At 41.8% G+C, this 12,772-nt stretch overlaps 1 protein-coding gene across 1 annotated transcript in view; it reads right to left on the minus strand.

Annotated features, from left to right (window-relative positions):
• The window catches only part of BACE2 (beta-secretase 2), a 46,314-nt gene that overhangs the window by 14,185 nt on the left and 19,357 nt on the right, over positions 1 to 12,772 (minus strand). The window contains exons 2-6 of the mRNA XM_035114869.2: positions 12,136 to 12,224; positions 10,102 to 10,318; positions 8,885 to 9,013; positions 6,261 to 6,395; positions 3,068 to 3,169 (exon numbers count right to left, since the gene is read on the minus strand). Coding sequence (XP_034970760.1) covers positions 3,068 to 3,169; positions 6,261 to 6,395; positions 8,885 to 9,013; positions 10,102 to 10,318; positions 12,136 to 12,224 — 672 coding nt within the window. The remainder of the gene's footprint in view (positions 1 to 3,067; positions 3,170 to 6,260; positions 6,396 to 8,884; positions 9,014 to 10,101; positions 10,319 to 12,135; positions 12,225 to 12,772) is intronic.

Here is a 12,772-nt window from a genome sequence, read left to right on the forward strand (position 1 = left end):
TGACTCTGCAACAGGCTGTAATGCACAATCTCCAAAGACGTTGTCCTCTCTGGTGTTTGTTGTCTAAGTGTGTGTGTGTTTGTTTGTTAAAGATATGAAAGAACAAGAGAGAGCCCAACATTTTGTAAACAATAAAGTGAGCCTCACCAGCACATGGAATGTCAGGATGTGTGCACTATATGACAGCTTAGTGTTCATGAATTTATATGCCAACAGGACAACCCCCAAATATTTAGCTTCTAGAGACCCTGGGGAAGGCAAGACACAGCACAGGAGAATGACAACTCTAGCAACTGACGCGGAAAAGGTAGCAGCAGGGACAGCGATAGATAAGAGAAACATATCAGAAAATGAGGACTCTCTCAGAAAGGGAAAAACAGGAGAGAGAAGCTACTGTCCCTGAAATGAGGTAAAGGTAAAGGGACCCCTGACCATTAGGTCCAGTTGTGACCGACTCTGGGGTTGCGCGCTCATCTCGCATTATTGGCCAAGGGAGCCGGCGTATAGCTTCCAGGTCATGTGGCCAGCATGACAAAGCCGCTTCTGGCAAACCAGAGCAGCACATGGAAACGCCGTTTACCTTCCCGCTGTAGCGGTTCCTATTTATCTACCTGCATTTTGACATGCTTTCGAACTGCTAGGTTGGCAGGAGCTGGGACCAAGCAACGGGAGCTCACCCCGTCACAGGTATTCGAACCGCCGACCTTCTGATCAGCAAGCCCTAGGCTCAGTGGTTTAACCACAGCGCCACCTGGGTCCTTCATTTCCCTGAAATGAAGTCTCCCTAAATAACCTGGAGCCAATATTAATGTCATTTCAGGAATAGACTAAGACTTTCCTTTTCTCCCAGGCTTTTAATAGGGATTTTTAAAAGTAGTGTAATAGCCAATGTTAGTCATATTTACAGTCATGATTACAGTAGATCCACAGTAGATCAACAAGCTTAGGTATGACTAACACTAAATATCACATTAAAAAACACACAACAGGTTTAACACTTTTAAAAAATATTGCAACCTGTTGAGTGATGCTTGGCTCTTATGTTTATTTTGTTTTATTATTACATTGGATGTTTTCCTATCATATTATTTAACACCTAGAAGTGACAGGTTATGATGATTAACAAATTGAAATAACAGCCCTAAGTCATCATATAGAGTTACCCATAGTTCCTACATTTTCCCCAAAATGCATTAGAACACCCCCCCCCTTGATAATATATCACTAGTGGAGCAATTTTACAAATATTATTATCCATATCCATCATTGGATGCAGATCTAGCCATTCTTACTGCAGATGAACAAAAATCATGTAAAGATCAGCCAGTTTGCTACTTTCATTATTTGTTAAGTGAGAAATAGGCAAATTGGTGAATAGGTTTACCTGGAATCATACGGTTAGTTTCACACTGAGCAATTCAACCTACAAGTGGTGCTGAAATGTTCTGTCGGAGATTAGAAGAATTTAGATAGGCTCTTCTTCTGACATAAGATCAAAGCACAGCCTCCATTCATTATTTCTGGGCTCAGTTCCTTCCTTCTCTTTCTTTTCATTTAAGAAAACAGCCAGTGGGGGAGTCCAGTCTCAAGGGAGGCAGCCAGCTTTTCACTTCCTAGTGCACGTGCTGCTGTTCCTTTTCCGTGCAGGACTAAAAGATATTGCCCCGTGCATTCAGTGCCAAGATGGCATTCAGGAGCAGAGGGCAGCCCTTCCCAGTGACAATGTCTCCTCCCTCCCATCACTTATCTCTCTGCCTTCACAGCTACTGGACATTTCCACACTTCATGCTTTTCAGAATAGAAGTTCTGATCCATAGAATATGAAACCTGTAGTTTATCCTTCCTGATTCTGGTTTACCTTCCTGCTATTAATCAGAGAAGCAAAGGAGAAAATATGTTTCCATCTTCCTCCCCCCCTATTTATTTAATCTGCAGTTCCTTCCTAATATATAACAGGGAATGAGAAAGAAGAGGAGGAGGAGGAGGAGGAGGAGGAGGAGGAGGAGGAGGAGGAGGAGGAGGAGGAGGAGTTTGGATTTGATATCCCGCTTTATCACTCCCTGAAGGAGTCTCAAAGCGGCTAACATTCTCCTTTCCCTTCCTCCCCCACAACAAACACTCTGTGAGGTGAGTGTGGCTGAGAGACTTCAAAGAACTGTGACTAGCCCAGATCGCCCAGCAGCTGCATGTGGAGGAGCGGAGACGAAAACCTGGTTCCCCAGATTATGAGTCTACTGCTCTTAACCACTACACCACACTGGCCTCTTTAGACGTTGTTGGAATACAACTCCCATAATTCCCAGCTATTGGCCATGTTGGCTGTGGCTGATGCAAGATGGAGTCTAACAACATCTGGATGACCTCAGCTTCCACACCTCTGAAATATAGAATACACACTATATTTTGACAAACTACTTAGGTAGCTTCTACCATAGCACACTGTGCACCGCATGTATCAATCGGGGGGTGGGTGGAGAGAGAGAGAGAGAGAGAGAGAGAGAGAGAGAGAGAGAGGCTCACATGTGAGTGGACTTTCCTTGTGGCAGAGGTTTGGAGCCAGAACCATGGTCATAATTTTGGATTCTCGGTTTTGCCATTCTGACAAATACACCAATATAACAAATACACACAAACTTTTTTTGGTAAATACAATCCACACACTGGGCCTTAAGCCACACATAGATAAAAACCCATTAGAGCAAACAAGATTGTTCACTGTCACAATGTCTCTTCTTAAGAGAACAATAGCCTGTGTTGCAAGGCAAAAGAGCACTTATTTTGGGAACGGTTGCCAACAAAGCCATTAGGTTTAGCCCAAACTCCTCAAAGTTTGGAGAAGGTTAGAATGCTTTTACTCTGTAAATACATTAGGGTGAAACAAAATCATGCCATTTTTAAAAAAATGGTGATTAAAAATTAGTTACGCTTCCTCACCTAAGAAGCCTCCCTCCACCTGTGATGGAAAGAGGTGGCTTAGTGGCACCCCCCACTGAGAAACTGCTGTCCTAAGACAGCTATTTAAAATGGTTCCTTTAAGGAGCAACGTGTCTCATGAGCTGGAACTTACCAAGGATTTCTGTATAATTGCTCCCACAACAGCACTGAAGACTTTTTCTGGCAGGCGCAGGAGTGTGGTGCCGCTGTCTACAATGGCTTTATCCGAGTTGTACTAAACAGGGGAAAGGGGAACGAAACATCAGCATGCTGTAGCAGCAAACTGCAATGGAAAGTCAATAACAACCGCTCCTTCTGGTGCTGCGCTGGCAGAGCATAGGGGCCCTCTGTGATGTCAGGTCCTCTCTGCACCCCTCCTCCAAATCCCCATTATGGAGGCAGTGACATTTCTCAGCTCCCTTGAGCCCAAGCAGGATTCCCCCAGCATAGTCTAAGCAGAAGTTTAATGGGAAAGCCAGCTCTGACCCCAGGCTCAATTGGTCCTGTGAGATGTATTGCCTGTTGAACAGGATGGCAATCATCATACTTCACAGAAGAGTCTCAGCTGACAGCCTGAATTTGAACAAGAGGAAACTATTTCCATGTCTAGATTGGATAACTTTGTCTGTAGCAGGTGTGGACAGATGTCAAAGTTGCAGGAGCTTGCCTGCCTTGGAACCCCAAGTTCCAACACTGGAACTGGGCAAAAAAATTGCTCTGGTGTGTGGGTGTGTAGCCTGTTGGATGACTTCCATGCATATCTGAATTATGATACATTAGGGGTTGTAGCGCTAAATTCTAAAAGTGGGAGAAGAACCGGACAAGGACTTGGCCAGAGGGACGCAGAGGCAGAAAGATGAGCAGTTAGCACAAGAGCCAGCCACTGAATCCATGGCAGATAAATATACACATATACAGTATAATAAATCCTGTCACATTTGTAAGACAGTAAAACTAACAGCCCAGTCTTATGCCGGTTTACTCAGAAACAAGTCTTAATCAACTTCAGTGGGGCTTTCCCTGCAGTATCTATGTAAAGGTAAAGGGACCCCTGACCATTAGGTCCAGTCGTGACCGACTCTGGGGTTGCAGCGCTCATCTCGCGTTATTGGCCGAGGGAGCCGGCGTACAGCTTCCAGGTCATGTGGCCAGCATGACAAAGCCGCTTCTGGCAAACCAGAGCAGCACACGGAAACGCCGTTTACCTTCCCACCAGAGCGGTACCTTTTAATCTACTTGCACTTTGACGTGCTTTTGAACTGCTAGGTTGGCAGGAGCTGGGACCAAGCAACGGGAGCTCACCCCGTCGCGGGATTCGAACTGCCGACCTTCTGATTGGCAAGCCCTAGGCTCTGTGGTTTAACCCACAGCACCACCCACGTTCAGTGGGGCTTTCCCCCCAGTATCTATGTATATATGATTAATTATATTTCTAATCCATGCTGTTATTGTTGTGATTGGTTTTAGTACCCACTCTTCAGTTGGGCAGGTTACAGCAATATAAAACATGATAGAAATAGGATAGAAAATTATTTCAACCTTAAGACGTGAAAAAACCACCACAGTTACTGAGAAGCTGAGTCTCACCATCTAGGAGTACAAAGATTATTTTGCAAAAAAAAGGTGGTGGTGGGGGGGTTCTTTAAAGACAATCTGAGGGAAAGGGGGTAAATCTTTACTTTTCTACCTTTAGTTAGCAATAAAAATTGGCCAGACTGGTCAGTTTGAGGGAGAACTGCATGTAGCAGACAAACCTGCACACCTTACAACATTTCACAGGCAAGTCTAGGGATGCCAGAGTACATGACAACTCATGAAAGGATCATGGGAAAAGTCCAGTAGAAAAGAGATTTGGGGAAGAGAAACTGAGGGTAGCAGATGCATGCAAATGAATTTGATTGATATTTATTACGGCCATTGGCCCATCACACAACAATTTCCCATACCAACATATGTACTTAAACCTCCAAAGTTAAAACAGCCAAAAACTACAAAAAACAAACAAAACAGAAACAAAAAACCAACAACATACAATACAATAAATTTGCAACATAAACATCGCCCTCTGCTCATAAATTAATAAAAGACATCAATGTTGATATTACCTAATTACATCCTAAAACATAAATCATGGTTTAAAAGGGTTATCCGAGCCGCACACGAGTCCGTTTTTCTTCTTTAGGGATAGGACGCTGATCAAGAATCTGGCAACTGTGAGTGATCTTAAGGGGTCTTCATCATTTAGTAGGTATCTCAGTTTGGCTTCATTCGAATCATCGGCAATTCCCTTTAGATATGGAGCAAGAAACTTGCTCCTGGCCGATGAGTGAAGAGCACAATCAAGGATTATGTGATGCAACGATTCCGGTGCCCCACAATTACAATCACATAAGAGTGATATCTGTCCATTGGAAAATCTATTACTCAGCATGTTCGATGGGAAGGGGTTGAATCTTGCCTTTATAAAGGCGTATCTATGAGCTGAAGAAGTTAAGGAATTCAAATAATTTGGGAGCTTTAAAGGGGGTAATAAACCAAGGTTTAGAGGTGAGCAGGTACCATTGCCCAACACCATTTTCTGTTGCAAGTCCATCTCCTCTAGTTTACAGGTTACTATTTTTTTAGCTGGAACTATGTCCTGCTCTAGTAATTTAGATGGGGAGATTCCCATCGCCGTAATTTTCAGTTGTAAAATTTTTACCCGTGGGCTCTGGAAATCATCTCTCCACATACATTGTATCAAATACAGGTTTGGGAGATTGTGCCATAGTGATAACCAGTGACAAAATATGTGCTTCCACAGGGCGTTTTCCAGGGATACAGTGTTAAGCTCCATGCGTAACGCTGTATTACTTACACAGTTGTACAGTAAATGAAAAAAGGGCTGGCATCTGCAACAGTGTTTTTCCTACCATCTACATACTCTAACTTAAATTTGTATACTCTGAAATAAATTCATTTTCAACACAACTGAAGTATGTTTAGGATTCTACACTAATCCAATTGTTCTCCACATATACCGATTAGCATTTTACACTAGATTTTTGGAATGCAGGGGTGGTCACCCTCTATACATTAATAGACCACAACTCCCACCCTCCCTAACTGTTGGAGTCTAAGAACATTTCAAGGGCTCTTGCACCCACCAACCCAGTGCTTCTCTCTCCCTTGCTGACACTCTGCTCCCAGTTTCAGCGAGGGGAAGGCATCACAGCTAGGAGGGAAGTGAAGTGGCAGCTGACCGGCACGACATGCAGTCCGACTAACATCATATTGGCCACCCCTGAATGCAGAAAGATTAAATTGTGCTTTCTTGCTATAAATACCTCTTTACAGTCCAAGTTAAGGTTCTCGCCTCCAACTTCCAATTTGAGTATTTCAACCTGATAATACCACTCTTTCTCAACAGGTGTGTACCAGATTTCCCCCTTGTACAGGCTTGGTTCAATTCCACCCAGGACCTGAAAAGGAAACATTGGTTGCCGCACAATCAAACACACAACAGTAAAGATATAGAGCTTGCATGTCCCCCTCTCAGATGGTGCTTAGGGGACTTAAGTTGTATTTACACGCATTTTAAAACCACTTGTTTAACATATGCATTGCGGACCCAGTCAGGTTTTTTAAATTAAAGCAGTTTTAAAAAATATTTTAATCAGGACATGGCTAGTTTTCTGCTCAGACTTAAGATTGTGTCTTAAGATACATGGGAGAACAGAATTATAGAAGGTATAATTTCAGGTATTACCGGTTATGAGTAATAAACCCAGGGAAGTCAGACATTCTCTATGTCACAAATGCTATTAAAATGACTGAGATGCTTTATGTTTGTTTGTTTGCCCCTCCCCTCTCAAGATCAAGTCACAGACAGTTTTTAAATAACAGGGGAAAGTTGAAATAAAAAAAATAAAAAATTGTCCACTAGCACCTTAAAGGTAAAGGGACCCCTTACCGTTAGGCCCAGTCGCAGACGACTCTGGGGTTGCGGTGCTCATCTCACTTTACTGGCCGAGTGAGCTGGCGTTTGTCCACAGACAGCTTCCAGGTCATGTGGCCAGCATGAGTAAGCCACTTCTGGCGAACCAGAGCAGCACACAGAAACGGCGTTTATGTTCCCGCCGGTGTGGTACCTATTTATCTACTTGCACTTTGACGTGCTTTCGAACTGCTAGGTTGGCAGGAGCAGGGACCGAGCAACGGGAGCTCACCCCATTGCGGGTATTCGAACTGCCAACCTTCTGATCGGCAAGCCCTAGGCTCTGTGGTTTAGACCACAGTGCCACCCGCATCCTTAGAGACCAACTACGGTAAGTTTGTTCTGGGTATATGGAAAGCTTTCAGAAAAGTTCTCATCTTTGTACATTGACCAAGTTTTTAACAATATATCGTTGTTAAGCTATTTGGAATGAAGGCTGGCAATGAGGGGGGGAGGGGAAGACAGGAGGAGAAACACAATGCAAGAGTTAGAGCAACTATGCTGCAGTTTTATTACATCTCCCCCTTGTTAAGGTCAGGCAGCAATTATGGGGGAGGAGACTGGGCGTGGGCATAGAGCAAATGCAGATTAGCATGTGTACATTTGTTACCTCCCCTCTCAAATGATTTTGCCCCATGTATTTAAATATTGACCCAAACAGTATATCCATATACTAGGCATTTTCATTTAGAAAAACTAGTGGCCCAAATAACTCTCAGCAGACCAGAGACTACTTGTTAAACTTGAACTTTATGGGAAGAAAAACCATGAACAGCTGAGATATCACAAAAGATATGGGGGGGGGAAGCCTCACTGATTTTAATGGCTGTGGGTCACATTTTCTTACAGAGCTATCCAATGTAGTGTCGTACCTCAGGTTACGAACTCCGCAAACCCGGAAGTATTTTCGCCGTGCGTGCACTTTGCGCATGCACAAAATGGCGCTTTGGGTTACGACCATTTCAGGTTACGAACTGCGTACCGGAACAGATCATGTTCGTAACCCAAGGCACCACTGTACACTTACTTGGGGGTGGGCCACACTGAATGCAACAGGACCCATTTGTGTAAGCATGTATAGAATGGCACTTTTTGTGCTTCTCTTACAAAACAAATTCTATATAGAATGCTGAATGTCAACTATGGGGGGGGGAATGGACAAAAATAGAGCATGCGAAGACAAACAAGCACTTCTTACTCCACTTTAGCTAAAAGAAAAAGAGGACCCATACAATTTCTTTTAGGATACACAGAATATATATATTTATGTGACACCAGAAATGTATACCCATTGAACTTTGCTTACATGCTGCTTGGATCTTAAAATCTATGTCCACACATAATACTGAAATAGGAAACTCCCAACATGAGTGAAGGGTGTAAAGGAGCACACAGTCTTTTCTGTGGTGCTCTGATCATTCTGGGTTGAATGGGAAGGCCTATTACTACACATTCAGGTGAATGTTCTTAGGTTTGTGTGGGGGATTCCAAGCAAGTGCACTGCTTGGAATCCCCCACACTTAGAAGCCCCCTTCAGACATTCCCACTCAATGTGAGAAGATAAGGGTTGGGGCTAGAGTTCATGGTCAGGGTGTATAGCCTTTCTCCTCCCTGTAACACCTGAATAAGGCTGCACCATCCAAAGTACTGGATGCTGATTTTACTTATCATACGGTTAGCACAATAGAGCAGATCTTCAAATCCCCACAGGCAGATTTTTTTATTCACTATTGGAAAAATCGGTAAAAGAAACTTAATGTGAATAAGTATGAGAATTTTATGCATGCTTCTCTAATTTGAATGGAAAATTGAGTAAGCCACTCTAAATCTGTTTGTTTTGCCTTCTAATGGATATGGTAATTAAAAGCATAATGCAATGAAAAGGGCTGAATTCCAAGTAAACAGGTTTAAATTCACTGCATTACAAAAGTGGTAAAAAGTCATATTTTCTGTTTCAGGCTGGCAGATACCCACAAGACTACCTCCATTGGTACCAGTTCCAGTAACTGGCAATCCAGCTCCACACATCTGTAAGGAAAATATATTGGGGATGTTTGCTTGATTCACAAGGGAATCAAAAAATGTCTCCACAGAACTTGAGGGCTGCAGCAAAAACAAAACAAAGGGTTAATTGTATATAAGTTTAGGTGTCTGTTCACACGTACATCCCCCCTCAGAAAGCATTTTTTTCTCCATTGCCTTCCATATAGAACCCATGTGAATCATTTTGCTGGATAAAACAGTTAACTCATTTACATATAAATTAATCATGCTGAGAGATATATTATAATAAACCAATGTTTAATCTAATGATCCATCTGTAGATGTCTGTCAGATGTTACACCAGATCCAAATCTCTCTACATGTGATGGGATTAAGAGTGTGCCTTATACCTCCTCACTTATCAAGCATGCCTGCCCCACCTCCAACACTACCGGGACAGTGTTTCTCTCATATATATATTCCAATGCCTGTATGCTTATTTTACGTGTTAAATTTGCCAGCTAAAATCTAGAAATTGCCCATGTATTCTCAACCAGTATTACTATGGTGCAAGTAAAAGTATATGGTCGGGCATAGGAATGAGACTGGTTTCAGTCTCCTTCACATCGTCTTGGACAGAATTATTGCAGTATACAGTTGTACCTTGGATCCCAAATGCCTTGCGAGTCGAACGTTTTGGTTCCTGAACACTACAAACCTGGAAGTGAGTGTTCCGGTTTGCAAACATTCTTTGGAACGTGAACGTCCAACGTGACCTTTGACTGGTTGCAGGAGCTTCCTGCAGCCAATTGGAAGCAGTGCATTGGTTTCTGAATGTTTTGGAAGTTGAACGGATTCCATTCGACTTCTGAGGTACCACTGTATACTATTCCAGTATATGTGGTGACTATTATAAGGAACCTTTGAGGGTTTCATCTGTCTTCCAGCAACGTGGATGTCTTTAAAGCAGGATTAGATAAATTCACGGAGGACAAGGCTGCTTGCCCTGATGGTTATGTACTCCCTCCAGTGTCCAGAGGCAGTTGCTGGGATTCACAAGTGGGTAGAGTGCTGCTGCTGCTGCAACCATGTCCTGCTTACAGGCTTCCCCCCGGTACCTGGCCAGCCATTGTGAGAACGGGATGGTAGCCTAGCAGGATCATCATATGCTCTTAATGTACAAGTCGGTAGGTAAGCACTCAAATTACCTTAGCCAAGGCATCATAGGCAAGTCCAAGGATCCCATGCCATTGAACACCTTTCAAAAAGAAATTCTCTGACTCAGAGATGGCTACAATGTTGATGGTAAAAGTGCCGTTGATTCCTTTAGGGATGGTAACAACATCTGTGCCGAGAGTCCCTATCCAGCTTCCTTGGGTATATTTAACAGTGACCACAGTGCCCAGTAACTTATATGTGCTTGATCTAAGAAAGGAAGAAAGGGGCACTGAAAACTTACAAACCAATTCTGTATGTGCTACATGCTACAAATTATCATCTTATGTGAAATATTTATACGATTTGAAGAGAAACCATGGGCTCCATCCAAATTCTGGAACAGGAAAAGGTGAATGATGTATAAATCATGAAAACTCAAGTGCACCTTTCCCTCAACATATTCAAAAAAGTCACATCAACCAGAGCAATTCCTCCCCATTTCAACTTTTCACTTAAATGTAGTGTACGTTTTTGTGTTTACAGTATAAAACCACCCTGTGATCTTAAGATGAAGGGCGGTTTATAAATTGAATGAATTAATGAATAATATTTTGATCTACAGTACTAAAAAGACCAAACAGACTAATGCTTGATTTCAAGTATGAACTTATGACAAAATGAAACACTTATTTCAGATGTAAAATATATTCATTTTCTTCTAAAATATCTCTTTGCAGAAAATGTCATATATGGCCTCCATTTCCTCCCACCACATGTCTATTAGATATACTGTACTTTAACAATATAAGGATGCCCAAATGCTAGATGGTCTGAGAAGTCTATTAGACCCTAGTCTAAAAACAGAAGGCGGCAACCAACACTCCATCTATGGGATATTTTTTTTCTTAATACTACTTGCATTAGTGCAGAACATGGGGGCACTACAATTTTAACTTGTCTTAATGGCATTTTGCTGTAATGTATTTTTGCTCTAATGTATTTCAGGATTTCCTTTGACAAATATTAGACCTTTGTCTAGGCATTATTTACCACAATTTCAATTACACCACCAATAGCTCCCTTGAGCTTCGAAAATCAATGCAAAAATAACAGTTGCTCTGGGACTTTTCAACCAGCTATAATCCATTGAAATATTCATTCATTGTTGTAATAGCAATTTCATACTGCAATTTTACTACCTGTCTGTATCTTTCTTTAACCTTATTAAAACACATAAATAAATAGCATGTATAAACTACAGAACAACTATTGGCACACTATTATTTTAGATCTCTCTCTCTGTGTGTGAAAAATAAAAATGAAAGTATGTGGTTGTATTCAACAAAATCATTGCACTAGCAGAAGCCTGTGTAATGATTCACCCCCATCTTCCCCCTGCCGTGCAGCCACACATCCTCTCAAATTGTGCTCTTGGGGGTCAGGAGAACCCTCAGAACAGTGCATGGGGGAGAGTGGGAGATTGTTCCATTGGACGAGCAGAAAAGTTTGCACTGACAGAACAGTCTCCTTAGTGCTATGTTGAATACAACCCGAGGTCTTTAATTCTGCCACATCAACAGACCCTGCTTAATGGAAACCCGACTGGCTCAATGCAGCACAGTTAAGCAGCTCAGTGATGAAACTGACATGAACTCCATCACACTCTTATCATCTGATTTCAAAAGGCTGATCAATACATTACAGCAGAAGTATATTGTGATGTTCCAATAACATTTGGCAGCACAGACACACTTGTTGCTCAGTCAGTGACATAGTGCCTTTAGATGCAAATATCTTTTTGCCAAAAGGGAGGGCAGTGTTGGACATGTGAGCCACTTATGAGGTTCTGACACACATAATACATTACTAGGGCATGTGTGTGTAAAACCGCACAATGATACAGCTCTGCAAATATGGAGATGCAGCCCTCCACATTAACTATAGTAAAACAAGGCATATGTTTTGTCTGTGTTCCTACCTGAGCACTAATCATGTAATTCAAAACGATGGTTTTTTCCAGCGTTATTTTTGGAGTACTTTTTTGTCAACAGAAATATTGTCAAGATGGAGATCAATACACTTACTCTTTTGTGTTGAAGTAGGAGGTCAGATCTGCATTTGGTGCTCCTGCAACAGCAAAATTGCTACTTCCAGTGTCAACCAAAATATTTAGCTGCATAAAAGAAAAATAATCATTCATGTCAATTACAATATACCGTAAAAAAACCTGGACATAATTTTAGCCTGTTTTCCTACTCAAGCTCTAATTATGTAAATCAAAACTGTGTTTGTTTTTTCAACATTATGTTTCGAGAACTTTTTTGTGGTGGAAGTATTCTCAGATCTTTAAAAATAGTGTTAAGATAGTGTTAAGACTTTTAAAGTATGATTCTGTAATGTCAGTCCCCTCAGATGTATAAACAGATGCCTAGGATCCCACCATGACCCATCTTTTCTCATGTATCTATTTTTGTTTTATACATATATCCACTTGCAGTTTATTTATAAAAACAGGAATGAAGTAGCCATGAGCTGGTATTGAGAAAACTAATCTTTCCTGAAGTAGCAGCATGAGAGATTTGAGGCAGAAGTACAGGTTAGAGAAAGAAAGTGTAGGGAAATAAGCAGGAAGTTGAAGGAAGCAGGAGAAGTGGAGCAATGACTTTCATTGAATCTGAAAATTAGAAATATTTTTAAAGAGGATCCTAATCTTTGCCAATA

The sequence above is a fragment of the Zootoca vivipara genome, chromosome 4 (assembly GCF_963506605.1).
Source record: "Zootoca vivipara chromosome 4, rZooViv1.1, whole genome shotgun sequence".
NCBI lineage: Eukaryota > Metazoa > Chordata > Lepidosauria > Squamata > Lacertidae > Zootoca > Zootoca vivipara.